Source organism: Martes martes, assembly GCF_963455335.1.
Source record: "Martes martes genome assembly, chromosome: X".
Taxonomy (NCBI): Eukaryota; Metazoa; Chordata; class Mammalia; order Carnivora; family Mustelidae; genus Martes; species Martes martes.
The window spans coordinates 14,818,749-14,837,600 of NC_137897.1; the positions used below are offsets into that span (position 1 = coordinate 14,818,749).

General features: G+C 45.0%; 1 protein-coding gene across 1 annotated transcript in view; it reads right to left on the reverse strand.

Annotated features, from left to right (window-relative positions):
* The window catches only part of MAP7D2 (MAP7 domain containing 2), a gene marked incomplete at its 5' end in the record, with an annotated part of 98,906 nt that overhangs the window by 33,109 nt on the left and 46,945 nt on the right, over positions 1 to 18,852 (reverse strand). Inside the window, 4 exons of the mRNA XM_080795785.1 lie at positions 1,988 to 2,086; positions 2,919 to 3,030; positions 9,403 to 9,566; positions 10,650 to 10,727. Of these exons, the coding sequence (XP_080651911.1) occupies positions 1,988 to 2,086; positions 2,919 to 3,030; positions 9,403 to 9,566; positions 10,650 to 10,727 (453 nt within the window). The remainder of the gene's footprint in view (positions 1 to 1,987; positions 2,087 to 2,918; positions 3,031 to 9,402; positions 9,567 to 10,649; positions 10,728 to 18,852) is intronic.

Consider the following 18,852-nt stretch of genomic DNA (forward strand, 5'->3'; position numbering starts at 1 on the left):
CTGGCTTCCATCACCCCGTGATGCACTTAGCCTATCTGGAAATGCCCAGGCCACCGCAGCCACCAGTGTGAAGCAAGATCTTCTCTTCAATTTCAAATATTCAACCTCACTCAACTGTTCAACTAAAGCCATGCTAATCCCACCGGCCAATCATTTCCTGTGTCCAGGGACTTTCAAGCATATTCAGACTACACAAAAACAAAACCAATCCGGACCCAGAGACAAATCACCACTGGAAAATGTTCTATGGTCTGAGACTGTGTGAGCTGAAAGCAGACTTTCTCTGAAGGTTATCTACAGGCTCAGGGTGAAGAAGTAATATGGAATGCAAGTAGCTGTATTTAAAGCAGAACAACCTTTTTTTTTTTTTTTTAAAGCAGAACAACCTTTAACAGCTGACTTCTTTCTCCTCTCAACAAATGGGATCACAATAGCCCTTTTTCTAATGCTGCGACTACGATTGGTTAGGATTTTAACATGTGGTTCTGTGTTTGGTATTCTTTATTTCCAGCCATTGTTTTAGACTGGTTTCTAAATCAAACAATTATAGCAAATGAAGAGGTGCTGATAATGCCCTGTCAAGCCATATCAGAGCCTGAAGCAAAAGGAAAGATGTACACCCTTGGCTTTAAAGGAAGCAAACTCATCACTAATAATGTTCAAAATCTATTCCTCTCATCTTGTTTCCGAATGAGAAATTTGCTGTGTTTTACAATATGTCCTGACCAAGTGGCAATCTTAAATAAGTTTTAATTCTCTTAAGCTGAAGTGAAATTATAATAAATTCTATTTTGGTCTAAATTAAACATTTAAATTTAAAACAATGTAAGTTTTAACATATCTACTTAATTTTTCAGCATTTTTTCAACTACTTTAATGAAAAAAAATCAGTAGAAATTATGTGAAACTATGTGTAAACGGGTACACATTCTACCCTTTTGTCTCATGCTCCAAAATGGCTGGCTCAATAGGGTACTTGTCTTTAGAAATTTGGTTATTTTGTTCATCATGGATTGTTCTGCATTAATTTTAATTTATCCAAATATTATTTCATCTTGATAAGGTGTTCCCTTAAACTGTGTGCCCAAGTCAAGTACTTGGTTGTCTCAGCCTGGCCCTAAGCCCTAGGTGGATTCCCAAGGGGTAATTATCAACTCTACCTACTGCCCCTCTCTTTTAGGGGAAGACCAACGCCACACTAAATTCAATCTGGCCCATGGAGCAAATTCTCTGCTACTCAGCAACACCAATAAGGATTTTTCTTTGTCAAAGGAATGCTGGAAACCAAAAGTGTTTATTCCTACAGCTGTAATTTGACCTGTACTGCTGGTAACATCCCTTTTACATCTTGTTTTTTCTTTGCCAGCCAAAGATAGATTGAATTTCTAAAGTCTTTATTAACTGGGAGAAAAGTTTTACTAATTCCGTTCTTGTTCTAGACCCTAAGAATTTCCCAGGCCTGAATCCAAAAACAAAGAGCCTATTAGAGAGACGAAATAAAAAACAAAGCAAACATATCTCCTTGTTTGGATTCCCAGTGTTAGTACTGATAAACTCCCTACCACTCTGTCTCAAACACTTCTTCTGGGAACCCAGCACATTAAGACCCAGAACTCTGTAAGAGTACAGGTTTTGGTAATCAGAAGTGAGTCAAACACCCTACTACATAATGCATAAAACCAACAATTAATGAGAATGTTAAAGACCTAAATGCACAAAAGTCAAACACTGACAAAATTTTTAAGGCAGAAGGTAGTGAGTTAAAGATGAAATGTTTCCAGGGCACTAAGGTGTAAGGCATGCACAGCTCCATGATGACAGAGGAACAAAGAAATATGGGCACATCATTCACATTTCTAGAAAAAAAGTTCTAAGGGGTCAGTCTAAGAAATCAATTGTAAAAGCGCTTGAGACAGACACAGTGATGGAGGGGAATGATTAGAACAGTTGTCACAAAACGCCATGGCACGGTGAAGCTCAGATATACCGTTGGTGGACTCGGCAGCGGTGGCAGTGGTCCCTGGGTCCGGAGGGAGGGTGCTGGCTGCTAAACCTAGAGGAGGGGGTGGGGTATTTTCTGATTCACCTACACAGCAAAAAATCAGAGCAAAGAGAGGTAAAAGAAAAAAGTCCCAATTTCTGGTTGACTTTAGTTTCTAATTAGGAAATTAGAAAAAGTAACTGAAATGGGTTACAGACTTCCCAAAAAGAAAAAAAAAAGTATATTCACTGACAAAAGGTTAAAAGCACAATACAGCAAAGTCAAACAACTGTACTACAGACAGAACCCATCTGTTCTCAGAAAGCTAGTATACAACTCCTGTATAACAGAATGATAAGATCACAGAAAAGAAGACATTGAAGTAAGAGAAAGGCCACCCAGAGACTAGTAGCAGTCTGCACATTAAACACTTGAAAATTTAAAGATGAGTATGATCTGGAAAATGAAATAATCAAGCCACCTTGAAACAAAATTGAAAGAGCAACAAAAATGAATAATGAGGAGGGAAAACCCCTAGCCCCTTTGGGAGGGTAACCGCTGCTTAGCCTTCCCAGGCCGCAGTACAGCAGTGACTTAGTCTACTGCCATTTGACCTTCCCTGAAATCAGATTATCCCTAGGCTTGCCAGGTGCATCTGGTTAACCAGGCTCTGCATTCATTTCCTTCACTTTTCTTTTGCTTTCCCTTAAAGCCCAGTTACTGTATTAGCTGCTGTTTGCTAGCAAAAAGAAAGCACAGACTCCCTTCATGAGAAATGCATACACAGGAAGCTTGGCATCACATCTGAAAAAGGTGCCTGCAGATGACTACAAAGCCGGCCCCAGATCCAACGGACACCGGCCTGTGCCCATGATCAGCCTCCCGCCCCATGATCTCCCACAGGGGCCCTGCAATGCAGGGACAGCCCTATACTCACCATCACGACCTCCAGGCCCGTTGGCCAGTGAAGCTCCCCACGAACACTTCTTCTTCAGCTCCAGTTGCTGCGTGCGCTCCAGGGACCGGCGCATCATCGCCTCCAGCCGCTCCTGCCGGGTTCACGCAAGGGAGAGCAACATAACCACCCAGCCCCACTGTGCTGCCGTGCTTCCGGGCTCAGGCTGAGTCACCAAATGGGGCTCTCGGGGCTCAGCATCCAAAACCCAGGCCCACGTGCTCTCCACCACACTAGCAAGATCTTAGTGGGTGGAGAGTAAACAATGAAGCTAGTGCTGGCTCCCAGCCCCAGGGGGATAGGCTGCTGCAGCAGCCAGACCTTGATTTGTTTAAGAATAATGCCAGACAAGCATTAACTCCTTCAGGCCTGTCTCAAGTACCATTTTGCTTCATTGACTAGAACTGGAATTGTGCTCTGGAACCAAGGGCATTCTCTCTAGTAGAAAGGCATGAAGCCTTTGAGATTTGAGAAAATTTAAATTAAAATAAATTTGAATTTATATAGCCCTAAGCATAAATTTTGGGGGTAATAAATGGCTTTGAGATCTATTTTACCAGGCCTCATTTTCATCTTAGAACTTCTTAAAGGGGAATCCGTTTTTTCCACATTGTAACATTTTCTTGCTACATAGTATTCTGGGAAAAATACAACACATTTCAAGATTTAAAAGAGACAAGAGTAGAGAACTGCCTGGCCATAAAATAAAGGATCTATACATTCTCAAGGGGAGGGGAGGAGGAACTAAACAGTTTTCAGTCAGAAGAGAAAACAACAAAAACCAGGCTTCTCCCTTACCAGAGCATTTATTAAAAGCCCTCTCCTGTGTTAATCAAAGTGTTGTTTTCATAAAGTTGGGTCTGAATGCTGGCAAATACTTCCTTGGCACTGGAGTGAAGCTGTTCTAATTTTGCATTCCCCACCACCCCAATGACACTGCAAATACCAAATCCTCTCCCTGCCTCTACTGGACAAGGCCTGAAGCAAGGTAAACAGGTACATGATGATGCCCTTTTGCCAAACTTCATAAAACCCAACCCCGAGGTGCTCTAGGAAATGGGGTCATCCTAGCCCAACTCCAAAACAAAAAGATAAATATTTTCTCATGGCGTGAATAAAAAGTAAGCAAAATTAATTTAAGTTGATTCACAACTTAAGAATCAGAGAAATGCTCCTTTATTTCACTTATAAGAAACACAGAAAGGTCACTTAGGAGGTATCTGCATCTACACCTTTTGTCTATACCAGGGGAATGGGATGAGCATTATCCACATCTCAGCTTCCTCTGCATAATTTTTCTCTGAATAGCACTTTGCTAAGAGATGGCCTCTCCAGGGACCTCCGAGTAGAAAGGGGATTTTTTTTTCTCCTGTAAATCTCAGGTTTTTATTTGCTCTAGTTTTTGGCTGAGACTCTACAGTCATGAGTGTGCATTTCCCAGCTAAGTCCTGTCCTCATGACCCTGGCCCATTAAATTCTGACACCCAACCCCCGGGGCCTACCCAAGAAAAGTTGGTGGTTTGGAGGAACTAGAACTTTTTAACTATTCAATACTTGAAGTACAGTCACTTGAGAAGGGGCTGAAAGGTATTTCAATTATATGGATTTAACATAAAATATTTAACCAGTGACCTAATTTAAGTGTTAAAACGTTTTACCTCAGAGTGAATTTAGTATTGAGTGGGTTATGGGAGATTCCCTACATGCTTAAAGGACCTCACAAGAAAGTCTTTCATTTATCAGGAGACCAATGACAACAAATAACACCAAGACTTGCCAGCCAAACTTAACACTGAGCAGCTATATAGGGGTATAGTTACAAGGGAATGCTCACCCAAATCCAGACTTGCCACTAGACTGTTCAGTTACCTTAAAAACAAACAAACGAACAAAACGTCTACCATCTACCTCCAACTCGCTGAGCTGCTCCAAATTCCACTGTTCGAGATACATTCCTTTGAATCATAAGCAGGCTTATGAAAATGAAGCTACCCCTGAGCAAGGACACAATCACTCTGTGTCACGCAGAGATGATGAAAAATAGGTGGTAACCGAGCTCTACAGTAAGGAAACTTATGGAACCCAAATCATCAGAATGGGGTGATTCAAACATGTCAAAACCAAAACTGGTCCAGGGGCGCCTGGGTGGCTCAGCTGGTTAAGTGCTTGGCTTTGGCTCAGGTCATGATCGGAGGTCCTGGGATGGAGCCCCACACTGGGCTCCCTGCTCAGCAGGGAGTCTGCTTCTCCCTCTCCCTCTGCCCCTTCCCCTGCTCATGCTCGCTCGCGCGCGCGCAGTCTCTCTCTCTCTGTCTCTCTCCCTCTCAGATAAATAAGTAAAATCTTAAAAACAAAACAGGTCAACTTCACTCTTGTTAGAGGTTAGTCCTATATAAGTTCCTATTACTCTGTGTGTGTGTGTGTGAGAGAGAGGCAGGAAGGGAATTTTTCTATTACTTCATTTGATGGAATGGGGAAGAGGGCACCTGGGTGGCTCAGTTGGTTAAATCTCTGACTCCTGGTTTTAGCTTTGGCTAACGTTATGATCTCAGGGTCATGGGACTGAGCCCTGTATCAGGCTCCACGCTCAGTATTAAGTGTAGAGTCTGCTTGAGATTCTTTCCCTTTCCCTCTCCCTCTGTCCCTCTGCCTGTTCATGCTCAGAAGCACACTCTCTTTCTCTCAAATAAATAAATAAAATCTTTAATAAAATGGGGATGACATTACCTGTATCATCAGATCACTCAAGTCTGTGAGACAACGACTAGCATAGTAAGTCCTTAACCAATACTAACTGAATCCAAACTGGTAAAGGAAAGTTATTAACAGAACAGTTTAAAGCAGTGATTCTCAAATTTGAGTGAGTTCGCATCAGCATCCCCTGGAGTGCTTGTTAATAAACCAACTGCTGGACCCCACATGCAGAGTTTCTGATTCCACAGGTCTGGGATGGTACCTGCTAAGAATTTGCATTTCTGACAAGTTCCCAGGCAATGTGAATGCTGCTGGTTCTGGAACTCACCATGAGAACCACTGGTTAGAGTAAAGGCTGAGCATGAGAGAGCATGCGAGAAAGTTCAATCACACCAGAAGAACAGTAGTAATAAATGTTAGAGCTGCATACTGCATTCTGAAATTCCTGCCAAATTCTTGCTCTCCTGAGTATCATCACATGATCAATAGAGGATGGGGAAAGGGCAAGGCAGATTCTTGTCCTTAGAATGTCCTCTATTGGGTACAGCTTAGTGGAAGGAAAGAATGAGGGGACCTCACCCTCGACCCTTTAGCTCTGGCCCTATATCTGCCTGGATGAACTCAGAGAAGAAGAACCAAGACCAAGGTGACTCATGGAGCTGGTCAAGGAGTATAAAAGGCCTCCAGGAGGGCCCAGCCCAGGCACTGTTGAGGACCCAGAGAGCCATCTCTGGCAGGAGTGGAGAGCTGGCTGTGCCTTTTCCTCTGCTGTTACTACATGTGTTCTTGAGAAAACAGTGTGGTGACAAGCCCCCAAGGGGTTCTCAGTAGGGCTCTGCAGGTCTTTCTCTTTACGAACAGATGTTGACACCTGGCCAGAAGGCCATACAGTCACCACAGCCCCACGCCAGACAATGCCCTCTGAGATCAGCTAGCTCTCAGTTTAGTGAAGTTTTTGCTTAGGTGAGTTTAGAAATTTTTCCTTTTTACACTCAGCCTGGTGGGTTTTGTTAGGTATCAAATAATAAGACTTTGACAAGTATGAGATGAAGCTACTCTTTGAAAGAGGCCTTTCCTGGTTATCTGTTTAGCGTGAGGAACCTGGAGTTGGCTTCACCGAATCCCACTTCTCAGGGCCTCTAGTCAGGAATCTATACTCCCACAATGGGAGAATGGGTGAGTACATTGTGTTGTCAGTCCTAACTGAAGCAAGTGACAAGGGTTTATTCTAAAAGTTTGATTCTTGGGAGCTGTGTGGCATGCAAGGATTAGAAGAACCCACCTTGAGGAAAAAGCAGCCTTTACTGAGAGAATGAGCTCAAGGTCAGCATCTCAAGCAGACACTGGACATCCCCTTCCCCAGAACGGGCCTGACCAGCTTCTAGCCCTTGCAGTCCTCAAGATCTCTAGAAGCCAGGCTGTCTGTGGTGGCCACTTCTGTACTGGCAGACAGGAAGTCTCCTGGCTCAAGTCTGGGGCTAACTCACACAGATGTGAGGAATTACAAAAAGCAACATCACGGCAACTCTAAGGACATGGAACCAGGACAGGGCAAGGAAGGAGGTGTGGAATCAACAGGTCTTTTATAAGATCCTAGTAACCGCCCCAGAGAGGTACGACTTGGCAGGCAACCCAAACAATCTCCAATAAGCTACAGAAGCAAAATGGGCTGCAATGGAATGAACCATTCCTGCAGAGGCTTCTATCTGGTTGACAGAGACAGAACATGACAAGAACAAGAAAAGACTGGAGAATCTACACAGCCACGTGCCAAGCAGTCAGTAGCCCTGCCGAAGATTTCTAGTGAAACAGGAGGGCAAATGCAGGATTTTCCTTTGGAAATGTAGGTTTTCCCCTGCAGGGTAGACCTATCCGTTCTCTCCAAAGATCACACACAAGAATGCCAAACAGGTCTCATTACTAGCAGACTGCTGACACGATGTGGTTAATAGGCTGTCAGGTGTGTGGAAAGTCCCTAACCTCCACCTGGGACTCTGGGGGCCCCCAAGGTGGGAGCAGTGGCAGAGGAAGTCTGCTGTTTCCTTGTGTTGCTACACAACCACAGGAGGCCCAGACTCTCAGCCCTGCCCTGCTGTGTCTGGGGAGAAGAGAGAAGCAAGCCTGGCTTGTATGTGTAGTGACTACTAAAGGTCAGGCAGTATCTCCCATTCCCCATTATCATCCATGTTAAGAGTGAAAGGAAGCACACAAAGCAAACAGAAAATTTTCCTGAAGTGCAACCATTAGAGATTCAGCCGAAGTCACTGAAGGGAATCTAATATTTTTTTAATTTAAAGATTTTATTTATTTATTTGACAGAAAGAGAGAGAGAGAGGCGAGATCACAAGTAGGCAGGGAAGCAGGGAGGGGGATGGGGGAAGCGGGCCCCCTGCTGAGCAGAGAGCCTGATGTGGGACTCAATCCCAGGACACTGAGATCATGACCCAAGCTGAAGGCAGAGGTTTAACCCGCTGAGTCACCCAGGCCGAAGGCAGAGGCTTAACCCACTAAGCCACCCAGGCGCCCCAGAAACTAACATTTCTGAACACTACTCTGTGCAAGGTGTTTTCCTGAACTTTTACAGAAGTCACTTCCTTTCATTCTTGTGACCACCTCTGTTTTGGGCTGAAGAGACTGAGTTAGAGGGTTATGAGGAGCTAGGTGACTTGTTCCTGACTACCAACTGCCCAGGAGTAGAGCTGGGATTTGCAGAGAGAGCAGATGAATCCATGCAGTCGTCAGGCTATATAGCCAGCAATGGTGAATTGGGGCTAAGACCCTTGAAATGACTTTCATTTGCCAAGAGGAACAAAGCAATGAACATTTAAACGAGTGCATTGTGGATAAAGATGGGTCTACTTGTGTGTGTGTGCTCACGTGTGCACACATGTGCACATATTCATGTTTTTTTTTCATTTAAAAAAGAGGAAGGGGTGAAAGATGTATAGTTATAAACCATACAGATATTTGAAAAGATACCAAATCTATACAAATGTCTCTGAATCCTATGGAGCTGGTGATGAATAAACGTCTATACTATTCATCCTAAATGATGAGTCATTATACCTTATGAATAAAAAATGATCATCACCTGATACAAGGCTATGATTACATCCTTAAAATATATTTGTTAAGAAAATCTATACCCAAATATGCTTTCTAAATATATTTTCAAAGTTTAGTAATAAAGGACTCTGCAGTGGTAATAACATTTTGTTTCTTTTTTAAAGGTAACTGTAGAGAAAGGATGATTAAAGCAAGGAACTGCATTAAAATTTAAATATACTAGCATGTTTGTATTTGAAAGCAGACTGTTTGCTGTGAGTAAGAGGGCCAAGATACCCTCTGCCCCCAGATCCCTTTCCCCAGCCCTTTGTGCAGGCTACATCACCAGGCCTCTATCCACCAGCCTCTCTGAGTCTCAAAGTCAAGAGAGGGTTAGGTCTGGAACAGGCCTTGGAGACTGCCAAGTTCAACCCCTCACTTCAGAGATAAACAAATCAAGCAAATACCCAGACAGGCCAAATGGCTTGTTCAAGCTCACAGAGCAAATTAACACCTGAGTTGAACGGGTAAGTCTCTTCATCCTTAGTCCAGGGCTGCTTTCACTAGACTGCGTCTTGCTGCCGAGAGAGGGCAGGTTGAGGCACCGGGGAGAAGGCTCAGTAGTAGAATTCTCTCACACCCCAGACCTGCGCAGGCCACTCAGTGGCTCTTGAGCACCAGGCCGTGTGGGAGCTGCTGCGATGGCTTGAAGGTCCTGGAACCTTACCTCCTCCTCCCGGAGCTTCTGCTTCCTCTTCTCTTCCACAGCTGCCCTCTTCTGGTCCTCCCGCTGCCGCTGCTCTTCCAGTTTCCGCCATCGTTCCTCAATTTGCTTTTCATACTGGAGCTTCGCTCTTTTCTGTTTCTCCAGGATCTGCTGCTCCCGGGCAGCTGGGGGAAGGAAAGCAGAAAAGAGGTATCATTACTAGAGCACCCCATGCGGCTCGGGTTAGCCAAAATGCAGAAACAAGAGGGAGACAGAAAAGCCCAGTGGGATTCTAGGCCACAGTGACTGAGATGAAGGGCTCTGGCATCTCTGCCACCGCCTGGGTGATGCTGGCCATGCGAACCACATCATCTCTCTGCCTGGATTTCCTCTGCTGTGAGGTGGGGACCCTCACGTCTGCAAACTCACAGTGTGGTAAAGATTAAATGAGGCCATGCACGGAAAGTACACAGCACACAACTGCTGCTGCTATCACCAAGTCAGAGCCGCCGCAATGGCTAAGCCATACCCTAGGCTGGCCAATGAGTTCCAAGGGTAGAGCCAGTGAAAATCACAATGACTGTACATGTACCACTGCAAGGGCACAAACTCATCATATTCCCCTCAAGACATTTCCTAAGGACCATCTACCTGGTGGTGTAGGGAAGGGTTACCTGTAAAACAGCATGTGAACCAACTGGCAGCGGGCAGTCAAGAAGAACCCAAAAACTCACTTGTGTCAATTCAGAGGGGAAACCACTATTTACCTACATCACAGTATCCTGTGGGGAACACATCGTACTTATCCATCTATAGTTTGCAAGAGCTAAGAAAGCCTTTCTCAACTGGGTTTCCCGTCCTATAAGTGAAAATGTCTTAATTCTAATTTTCTCAGTTCTGAGGTTGGCCCTTCTAGATGCCCTGGAAGAGGCCTGAGTGAGTGCACGTAGTGGTTGCCTGAGGAGATGGGGGCAGTGAGGAGGTGGGGGCAGTTTCTTTTTATTCACCATCTTACCTACAGTCCTTAGCAGAGTATCTAGAACATAGCAGAGGTTCCATGTTTGCTAAGTGAGTAAATGAACTATTCTGAGAATTAAATAACAACTGTGAACATGCCAAAGTGTCGATTTGCTCCCCAGTGCTCCATGTTCATCTAGCAATTATTCTAGCTTTCTTTCCATCCAGTCATCAATTTCTAAGGATTTTCAGAAAAGACACCACCACATCTCTACTCCCTTGGACCTAAACAGTCAAAGGGCAGAACTTACCAAGACATTTTTCTCTTTCTTCTCGTCTTTCTTTAGCTAGTCTTTGTCTCTCATCAGATCTTAAAAATCCATCCATGCCTATAAAAAAATAAAACATGATAAAATAATTCTTCCCCGGGGCACCTGGGTGGCTCATTTGTTAAGCGTCTGCCTTCAGCTTGGGTCATGATCCCAGGGTCCTGGGATCGAGTCCCGCATCAGGCTCTCTGCTCGGTGGGGAGGCTGTTTCTCCCTCTCCCACTCCCCCTGCTTTTGGTCTCTCTCGCTGTGTCTCTGTCAAATAAATAAATAAAATCTTAAAAAAAAAAAAAAACTCTTCCCTCTTTCCTAGCTACTGAGTGCCAGGGGCCACTGGTCCTGCACCCTGGGTCTGGCCACACACATACATCATCCATAGCCACCACTTTATCCACAGAACGTTAATAAACCATTCCCCACCACACACACACACACACACACACACACACGCACACGTGTGCACGTCTACAGCCAGGCCCTGAGAGCTGAGGGGTGCCAGCCACAACTTCCACACTCACCCACCAAGCTGTGCTGTTGTGGCCCCAATGCCAATCCTGGAGAACCATGCCCTTTCCCTCTGTCCCCAAGACTGGACCTAGAGTCAGAAAGTGCCAGGGAGGCCTGGGAGGGTGCAGAAAATCCCACCAGGCCTCCCCAAGCCTTGTTCCCAGGGGAGAGGAGAAGCACAAAAGTGGACACAATTATTACACAGACAGTCAACGTTCTACTTTTTTTTAAAAATATTTTTATTTACTTATTTGGCAGACAGAGATCACAAGTAGGCAGAGAGGCAGGCAGAGAGAGAAGGAGGGGAAGCAGGCTCCTTGCTGAGCAGAGAGCCCGATGCGGGGCTCGATCCCAAGACCCTGGGATCATGACCTGAGCTGAAGGCAGAGGCTTAACCCACTGAGCCACCCAGGCGCCCCAACGTTCTACTTTCTGAAGGGAGCCAACTGCTAAGCAACATGTACAAACTCCTTGGGTAAGTACTAAGAAACACAACACTCAAGTTTGATTTTGGTTCTGCTAAATTTGCTCCAATGTCAATCTTAGTATTTTAGAATCAAGAAGAATAAAGATAATATATTACTGTTTGTCATTTAAATATCTACAACAAATAAAACGGAACAGATGGCAGCTCCTCCCCTCCCACAGAATGTCTAGGAAACATCCCAGGAACTCCACATCTCCACCCATCTTCTACAGGACCATGAAGAAGACTTTCTAAATCAAAGATCAAATGATCTTCATGGTCATTTTAGGATTACAAATAATTTACTGCACTCAGTCACAATCAATCATTCATAGCATTATTTATATAATGTTCCAACACAACATCTAGGAGAAATCAGCTTCTGTGTTAGTATGACCAGACTCACTTTCATAGTCCCCGGGCCCTCCTTTCTGGTAGCATCACATGCTGACCTCTTTGTGTGCCTTGCTGCCACAGTTACCTGCACCCCTTTGGGGAAGGTTCCTGTAACTGTGCAGGAGAGAGACCAGAGACTTGGACTTGGTATAGGCAGCAGGAATGCAGATAAGGATGGATGTGATAAACACTGGATTGTCACAACTCCCCATGGGCATCTGATTTTGGAAGCCTGGATTACATATCAGGAATATTAAAGTTCAAGAGAGAAGTACTAAAGAATCAACTTGGACTATAAAAGCCATTACCCACGTTTGTTTTAGTTAACTCTTAACCACGATACTACCAACATAAACATCATCAAGAATTTGAAGGCCCAACTTCTTAGCTCAGTGCTGGCTCCCTAGAGTCTGACCCCAAAGAGACCCCAAACTCTCTTCCCAACTTGACATCAGGTGTGTTTCTTCCATACACCTTCCAGCTCAAAATACCCCTTCTCCCACATCCCAACACCTATTTAAACCCCACCTACTTTCAAGACCCCACAGTTCCCCAGAACTCATGATGCTCTGTGGTTCCTATACAGTAAGCAGAAGATTAATTTCATTCTGCTTGGCTGCAGAGTTCTCTGATTCAGTCTCCCTGGGAGGAGAGAGAGGCTACAGAGGCAAGGGTGGCTTATGTATGTCTAGGTCACCCCAGCTCCTGGCATTGCCCCTTAACAGTGCCCCTTAGGTGAACACACAATGCTCAAAGGCAAGCATGCAGTTGGTGGAAGGGAGACAAAACCAGGTTTTTCTTTTCTCTAAAACACCTTCAGGCTCTAGTGTCTACCTCAAGAGTTCGATTAATTAGAATTTACTCTGTGTGAAAAGTTACAAAGAGGAGCTTAGCTTCTCTGGACAGATGCCAGCTTGTGTCAGCACCCTTATCAACCTGTCCATCCCAGCAGGACCAGAACCTTACTCTGTATTGCCCATGCCACCCTTCAGATATTAATGGGCCAGCCCTCTACCTGAGGTACAGCCTGAGAACCAATGAAAGTGTTCTTCAAACAGAAGAAAAAAACTGAGGGAAAAGGGCCAAGCACATTTGGAACTGGCCACATTATCCACATGCTTTACAAACCCAAGTTGCTCTCTTCCAGGGATCTGCATGATTTTAGACTGCCCCCTTGTGGGCACTTGTAAGAGTCACAACTACAAATAATTTCCCTTCATTATCGTGCTCAGGGATGTCATCACGTGCTTCATCATACTAGGAGGTGACCCAGTTACTATGGACCAAATGCACTTCTCGGATTTACTTGGCTCAATCACTTTATGATGCAGGTACTATTTTGACCCTCACAGGTACAGAAAGGAAGGCACAAAGAGGTTAATTAACTTGTCTGAGGTCACACCCTCAGAAAGTGGAAAAGCCGGATCCTACCCAAGAACATGACTCCAGCATCCACACTCTTAATTACTGCTCTCCTGCAAAGGAAGAAATGTAACAGCTTGTTCTTAATGCCTATGAACAAAAAGCTGTAATTTAGTATCACACACAAGGAACAAATCCCACCCTTGTCCCTGGAATAAGCCTGCGAAGGTGGGGAGAGGTCCAAGTCCAATTCATTAGAGAGGGATCAAGTAAGAACTACTGTGAGCCACACACTGGCTGGCTTGCCGCAGATATGGCCACTACCCAGGCAGAGTAAATATCTGCTTCCTCTTCAGACTGATGCTTTGGAAATGTTTTATAGAGGCTGCTGCTGGGTGGGAAAGGGGGTTAGCCAGAGAATGCTGGGAACAACCACGGAATGCAATTCTGCTTTGGCCTCACTAAGGAGGGTGAAGCAACTCAAACAGTCCAACCTGGGTAACCCGGAGTGTCTGTACTGTCACACACAGCACAAGCCATGTGAGCTACTTCAATTGAAGATAATCAAAATTAAATGCAATTAGGGGAGCCTGGCTGGCTCAGTCGGAAGAGCATGTGACCCTTGATTGCACGGATTGTGAGTTCAAGCCTCACACTGGGTGTAGAGATCACTAAAAAAATTAAATAAACTTAAAAAATTTAAATGCGATTAAAAGTTCAGTCCCTGGGGTGCCTGGGTGGCTCAGTGGGTTAAAGCCTCTGTCTTCGGCTCAGGTCATGGTCTCAGGGTCCTGGGATCGAGTCCCACATCGGGCTTTCTGCTCCGCGGGGAGCCTGCTTCCCCTCCTCTCTCTACCTGCCTCTCTGCCTACTTGTGATTTCTGTCAAATAAATAAATAAATAAAATCTTTTAAAAAAAAAAGTTCAGTTCCTCAGCACACTGGCCACGTTTCAGACACCCACTAGCCACATGAGGCTGCTGGCTACCATACTGGATAGCAGTGAAAGAGAAAGAGAAGTCCGGCAGCTCCCTCTTGTGATTCTCTTCCTTAACACTTAGCTGCTCTGGGACACGTGTGGTTAAGGAAGATGTCATAGTTCACTCGAGGTTGAGTTTTGCTGGGTGAGTAAGGCTGAAGTAGGGCCTCATTCCTCAACACACTGCTGGCCTCTCCTGATTACAAGAAGAGTCAAGCAACTATTTCTAAAACATCCATTTGAAAAGAAGCCAAATAATTAACTCATATCTCCAACTTCCGTCTTGTGACTTTCCATGATCCTCCAGGAGCCCCTGCTGAGAAGCACTGGGCTTATCCCAGGGTAGGGCACAAACCAGACCACCCCTATTTGTTATGGGCCATGGACTTAACCAGTTAATTATCACTAGTGCAACACAGTCAGAGGAATCAAGGTAGACCATGATTAATACAAGAACATTAACAATACCAAGAGACTTCCAGTATACTTAAGGGTTAATGCTCAATTTTGTTCCTAAAGTTAGCCTTCTTTCTGTATAGCCTGAAATCCTCAAGTATTTAGTTTTCCTACCCCACCAATCATCCTTTTTCCATTTTACCTCATACTGTATGCATACCCTTGTCTCTCTTTTATTAAACCAGAGACCCAATTTTATGTTTGAACTCCATGAGAAGAGATGGAGAATAGATCTGTGCTTGTCAGGGGTTAGGGAAGAGGGGCAGAAGGGAAGTGGGTGGTTATAAAAGGGCAGCATGAAGGATCCTTGTGGTAATGGAAATGTCCTCTATCTTGACTGTATCAGTGTCACCACTCTGGCTGGGACAGTTAGTGCTGCAAGCTAGTACTGCTGGGGGAAACTGGGTAAAGGGTACATGGGATCTCTCTATAGTATCACTTATAAGTGCATGTGAATCTACAATGACCTCAAAATAGAAAGTTTAATTAAAAAACAATATGGTCGGGCACCTGGGTGGCTCAGTTGGTTGGGTGACTGCCTTCAGCTCAAGTCATGATCCTGGAGTCCTGGGATCGCGTCCTGCATCAGGCTCCCAGCTCCACGGGGAGTTTGCTTCTCCTTCTGACCTTCTCCCCTCTCATGTTCTCTCTCACTCTCTCTCCCTCAAATAAATAAAAATCTTAAAAAAAAAAAAACCAATATGGTCCTGGGGTTAAGCCCTGGAGGAGAACCAAAGACAGAGAGAGAGAGAGAGCAGAAGACACCCTCCTAGAGGTGTCCCACCCAGGAGAAGGACAAGCGGTACACATGTCAAAGCCAAGCTGCCCCATTCCTGATGAAGTAATGCTTCCCAGGACAACAGCATGCAGGTAACATGCACTACTGAAATGGAGGCCTTTTTCTGGACAACTCATCCCGTGGAAATGAGAATGAAACAGGGATAGTAAGCGTCTAAACAACTATTTTATGTTAACAGAACAGCATAAGATTTCATTCTTCACTGATGTGCTCCTGCTTGGGGTAACTTCCCATTCTCCTTAGGCTATAACAACACATTTTTAAAAACTAATTTTAAAATGAATTTTATTAGCCCAAGCACTCTCCCACTAGAATATGAATAAGCTGGTATAAGTCAATTAGTCATGGTACTGGTAATAACCATTTATCAAAATACAAAGTTTTTAGGGGAAACCAGCTATGTTGGACTTCTAAAAATTAATTAAATGAATATTTTAAGATTTTATTTATTTATTTGACAGACAGATCACAAGTAGGCAGAGAGGCAGGCAGAGAGAGAAGGGAGGAAGCAGGCTCCCTGCTGAGCAGAGAGCCCGATGCGGGGCTCGATCCCAGGACGCTGGGATTATGACCTGAGCCGAAGGCAGTGGCTTTAACCCACTGAGCCGCCCAGGTGCCCCGTATATTAAATGAATTTTAAAGAAACTTTCCCAATCACACTCATATGACTACAACTAAGTCAGTTGAGTCAGTGTCCAGAAAAAAGAAAGGGAAAAGAAATAAAGAGCTTATCAAATAAGAAGTTCACTGCTAGCCAGGCCCCTCCTCTGGGGCACCCTCCCATCAGTGGACTGGCAGGCATGGACACATTCACCTCCATGGTGACTCATTTGTGCTGTCTTCTAAGTGCATGAAGACCAGTGGTTCTCAACTATGGCTACACAGTGGAATCACCTTGGGAGATTTTAAAATGACAGATGCATGCATCTCCCTCCCAGAGGCTGACCTAACATCTCAGGTGTACATGGGGTGGCAGTGCTTTAAAAGCTCCCACCCATGTGATTCTAACATGCGGCAGGACTGAGAAATGTCCTGGCCCACTATTCCTCCTACTGGAGCATGTGTCAGAACCACCTGGAGGGCTTGTGACCTCTTACTGCTGGATGGCACCCCCAGAGCTTATAACAGAGTGGGCCTGGGGTGAGCCACTGACTCAGTCCCAGGTGAGGCTGATGCTGTTGGTCCACAGTCCACAACTTGAGAACCGTTATTCTAGACTAAACTGACTCTATAGGACAGGGCCCTGACTGTGGCTCCTCTGCAGATGTCCAGAACCCAGAGGAATGTGGGGCTCACAAAGTGGGATGGAAGGAATGCAGAGAGATGATCGATCACCTGCCTGCACCCCCCACTCCTCTCCACATGCTATGATCTGGGCTTGTTCATTTGCCCCTTGCCCTCTAAGCTCTTATCTCTGAATCTCCAGTATCTTGTACATGGTACTCAAATACTTACTGAATGAATAGGCCATGAATATTATGTCCCACTGATCGAAACCTCTCCATTTGTAGAGCACTTAAACCTTTTTATCGGGGCACCTGGGTGGCTCAGTGGGTTAAAGCCTCTGCCTTCGGCTCAGGTCATGATCCCAGGATCCTGGGATCGAGGCCCGAATCGGGATCTCTGCTCAGCGGGAAGCCTGCTTCCCTCTCACTTTCTGCCTGCCTCTCTGCCTACTTGTGATCTCTGTCAAATAAATAAATAAACTCCAAAAAAACCACACATTTTTATCAGTAATGTCTATGTAAACCAGTAACATTTTGAAGCATCTATGTACCTGTTATACTGCTGGAGTTGGGGCAAGGAGTACAAAGCTAAAGAAAGGAAAGCAACTCTTCCCACTGCTCCCCATGCTCCCCCAAAGGCTAAAACAAATCTTTCCTCTGAATTCCATCAGCACTCTGCCTCGCTCAGTTCTTTTCCCTCTTTAATTTGAATTGGGGTCCCTCTCTCATTCATGATCCTCCAACACAGGAAACTCTACCCTCCATACCGTCCCCCTTTTCCAGCCCATCTATCAGGATATAAGGGTCTTTCTTCTTTTTTTTAATTTTATTTTTAAGTAATCTCTACACCCAATGTGGGACTTGAATTTAAACCCTGAGAACTGCATGTTCTACCAACTAAAACAGCCAGACACACCGATACAAGCTTTTTTTTTTTTTTTTAGATTTTTTATTTATTCATTTGACAGAGTTCACAAGTAGGCAGAGAAGCAGGCAGAGAGAGGAGGAAGCAGGCCCCCCGCCGAGCAGAGAGCCTGATGTGGGGCTCGATCCCAGGACCCTGGGATCATGACCTGAGCCAAAGGCAGAGGCTTTAACCCACTGAGCCACACTGGCGCCCCCCGCCCCATACAAGCTTCTTAAGGGAAAGGCCCACATCCCATTTCTTCCCATAGCCCCGAGGGCCTAGCATAGTATTCCATACATATTAAGAAACTAATAAATGCTCAGTTCACAAGCACCTACAGTGTGCCAGCCTGGTGGGTATACTAAAACAAACATTTCCTTATTTCAGACACATGAAAAAATGTTCATCATCACTAGCCATCAGGGAGATTCAAATTAAAACCACATTGAGATACCACCTTACACCAGTTAGAATGGCCAAAATTAGCAAGACAGGAAACAACACGTGTTGGAGAGGATGTGGAGAAAGGGGAACCCTCTTACACTGTTGGTGGGAATGCAAGTTGGTGCAGCCACTTTGGAGAACAGTGTGGAGATTCCTCAAATTAAAAATAGAGCTTCCCTATGACCCTGCAATTGCACTACTGGGTATTTACCCCAAAGATACAGATGTAGTGAAAAGAAGGGCCATCTGTACCCCAATGTTTATAGCAGCAATGGCCACACTCACCAAACTGTGGAAAGAACCAAGATGCCCTTCAACAGATGGATGGATAAGGAAGATGTGGACCATATTTCCTACGTTCCTATGACAGCATCAGGACAAGGACATCATTCCTGTGGCCTCTGTATGACATGACCCACTTATTTTAACTTGCGAAGCCTCAGTTTCCCATAGTTTAAAGGGATATGGAATGTTAGCTCTGGAGACTCACCCTCTTAAAACACATCCCTGTGCTGTGAGAAGGCCAAGTTAAACAGCAGGTCTCAGGGAAGGCTCCAACCGGCAGAGCTACCACCAACTGTCAGCCTCTGAGTGTGCCATCTTGGCCCTCCAGTAAAGTCCCCCAGTAAAGATATCAAGTGAAA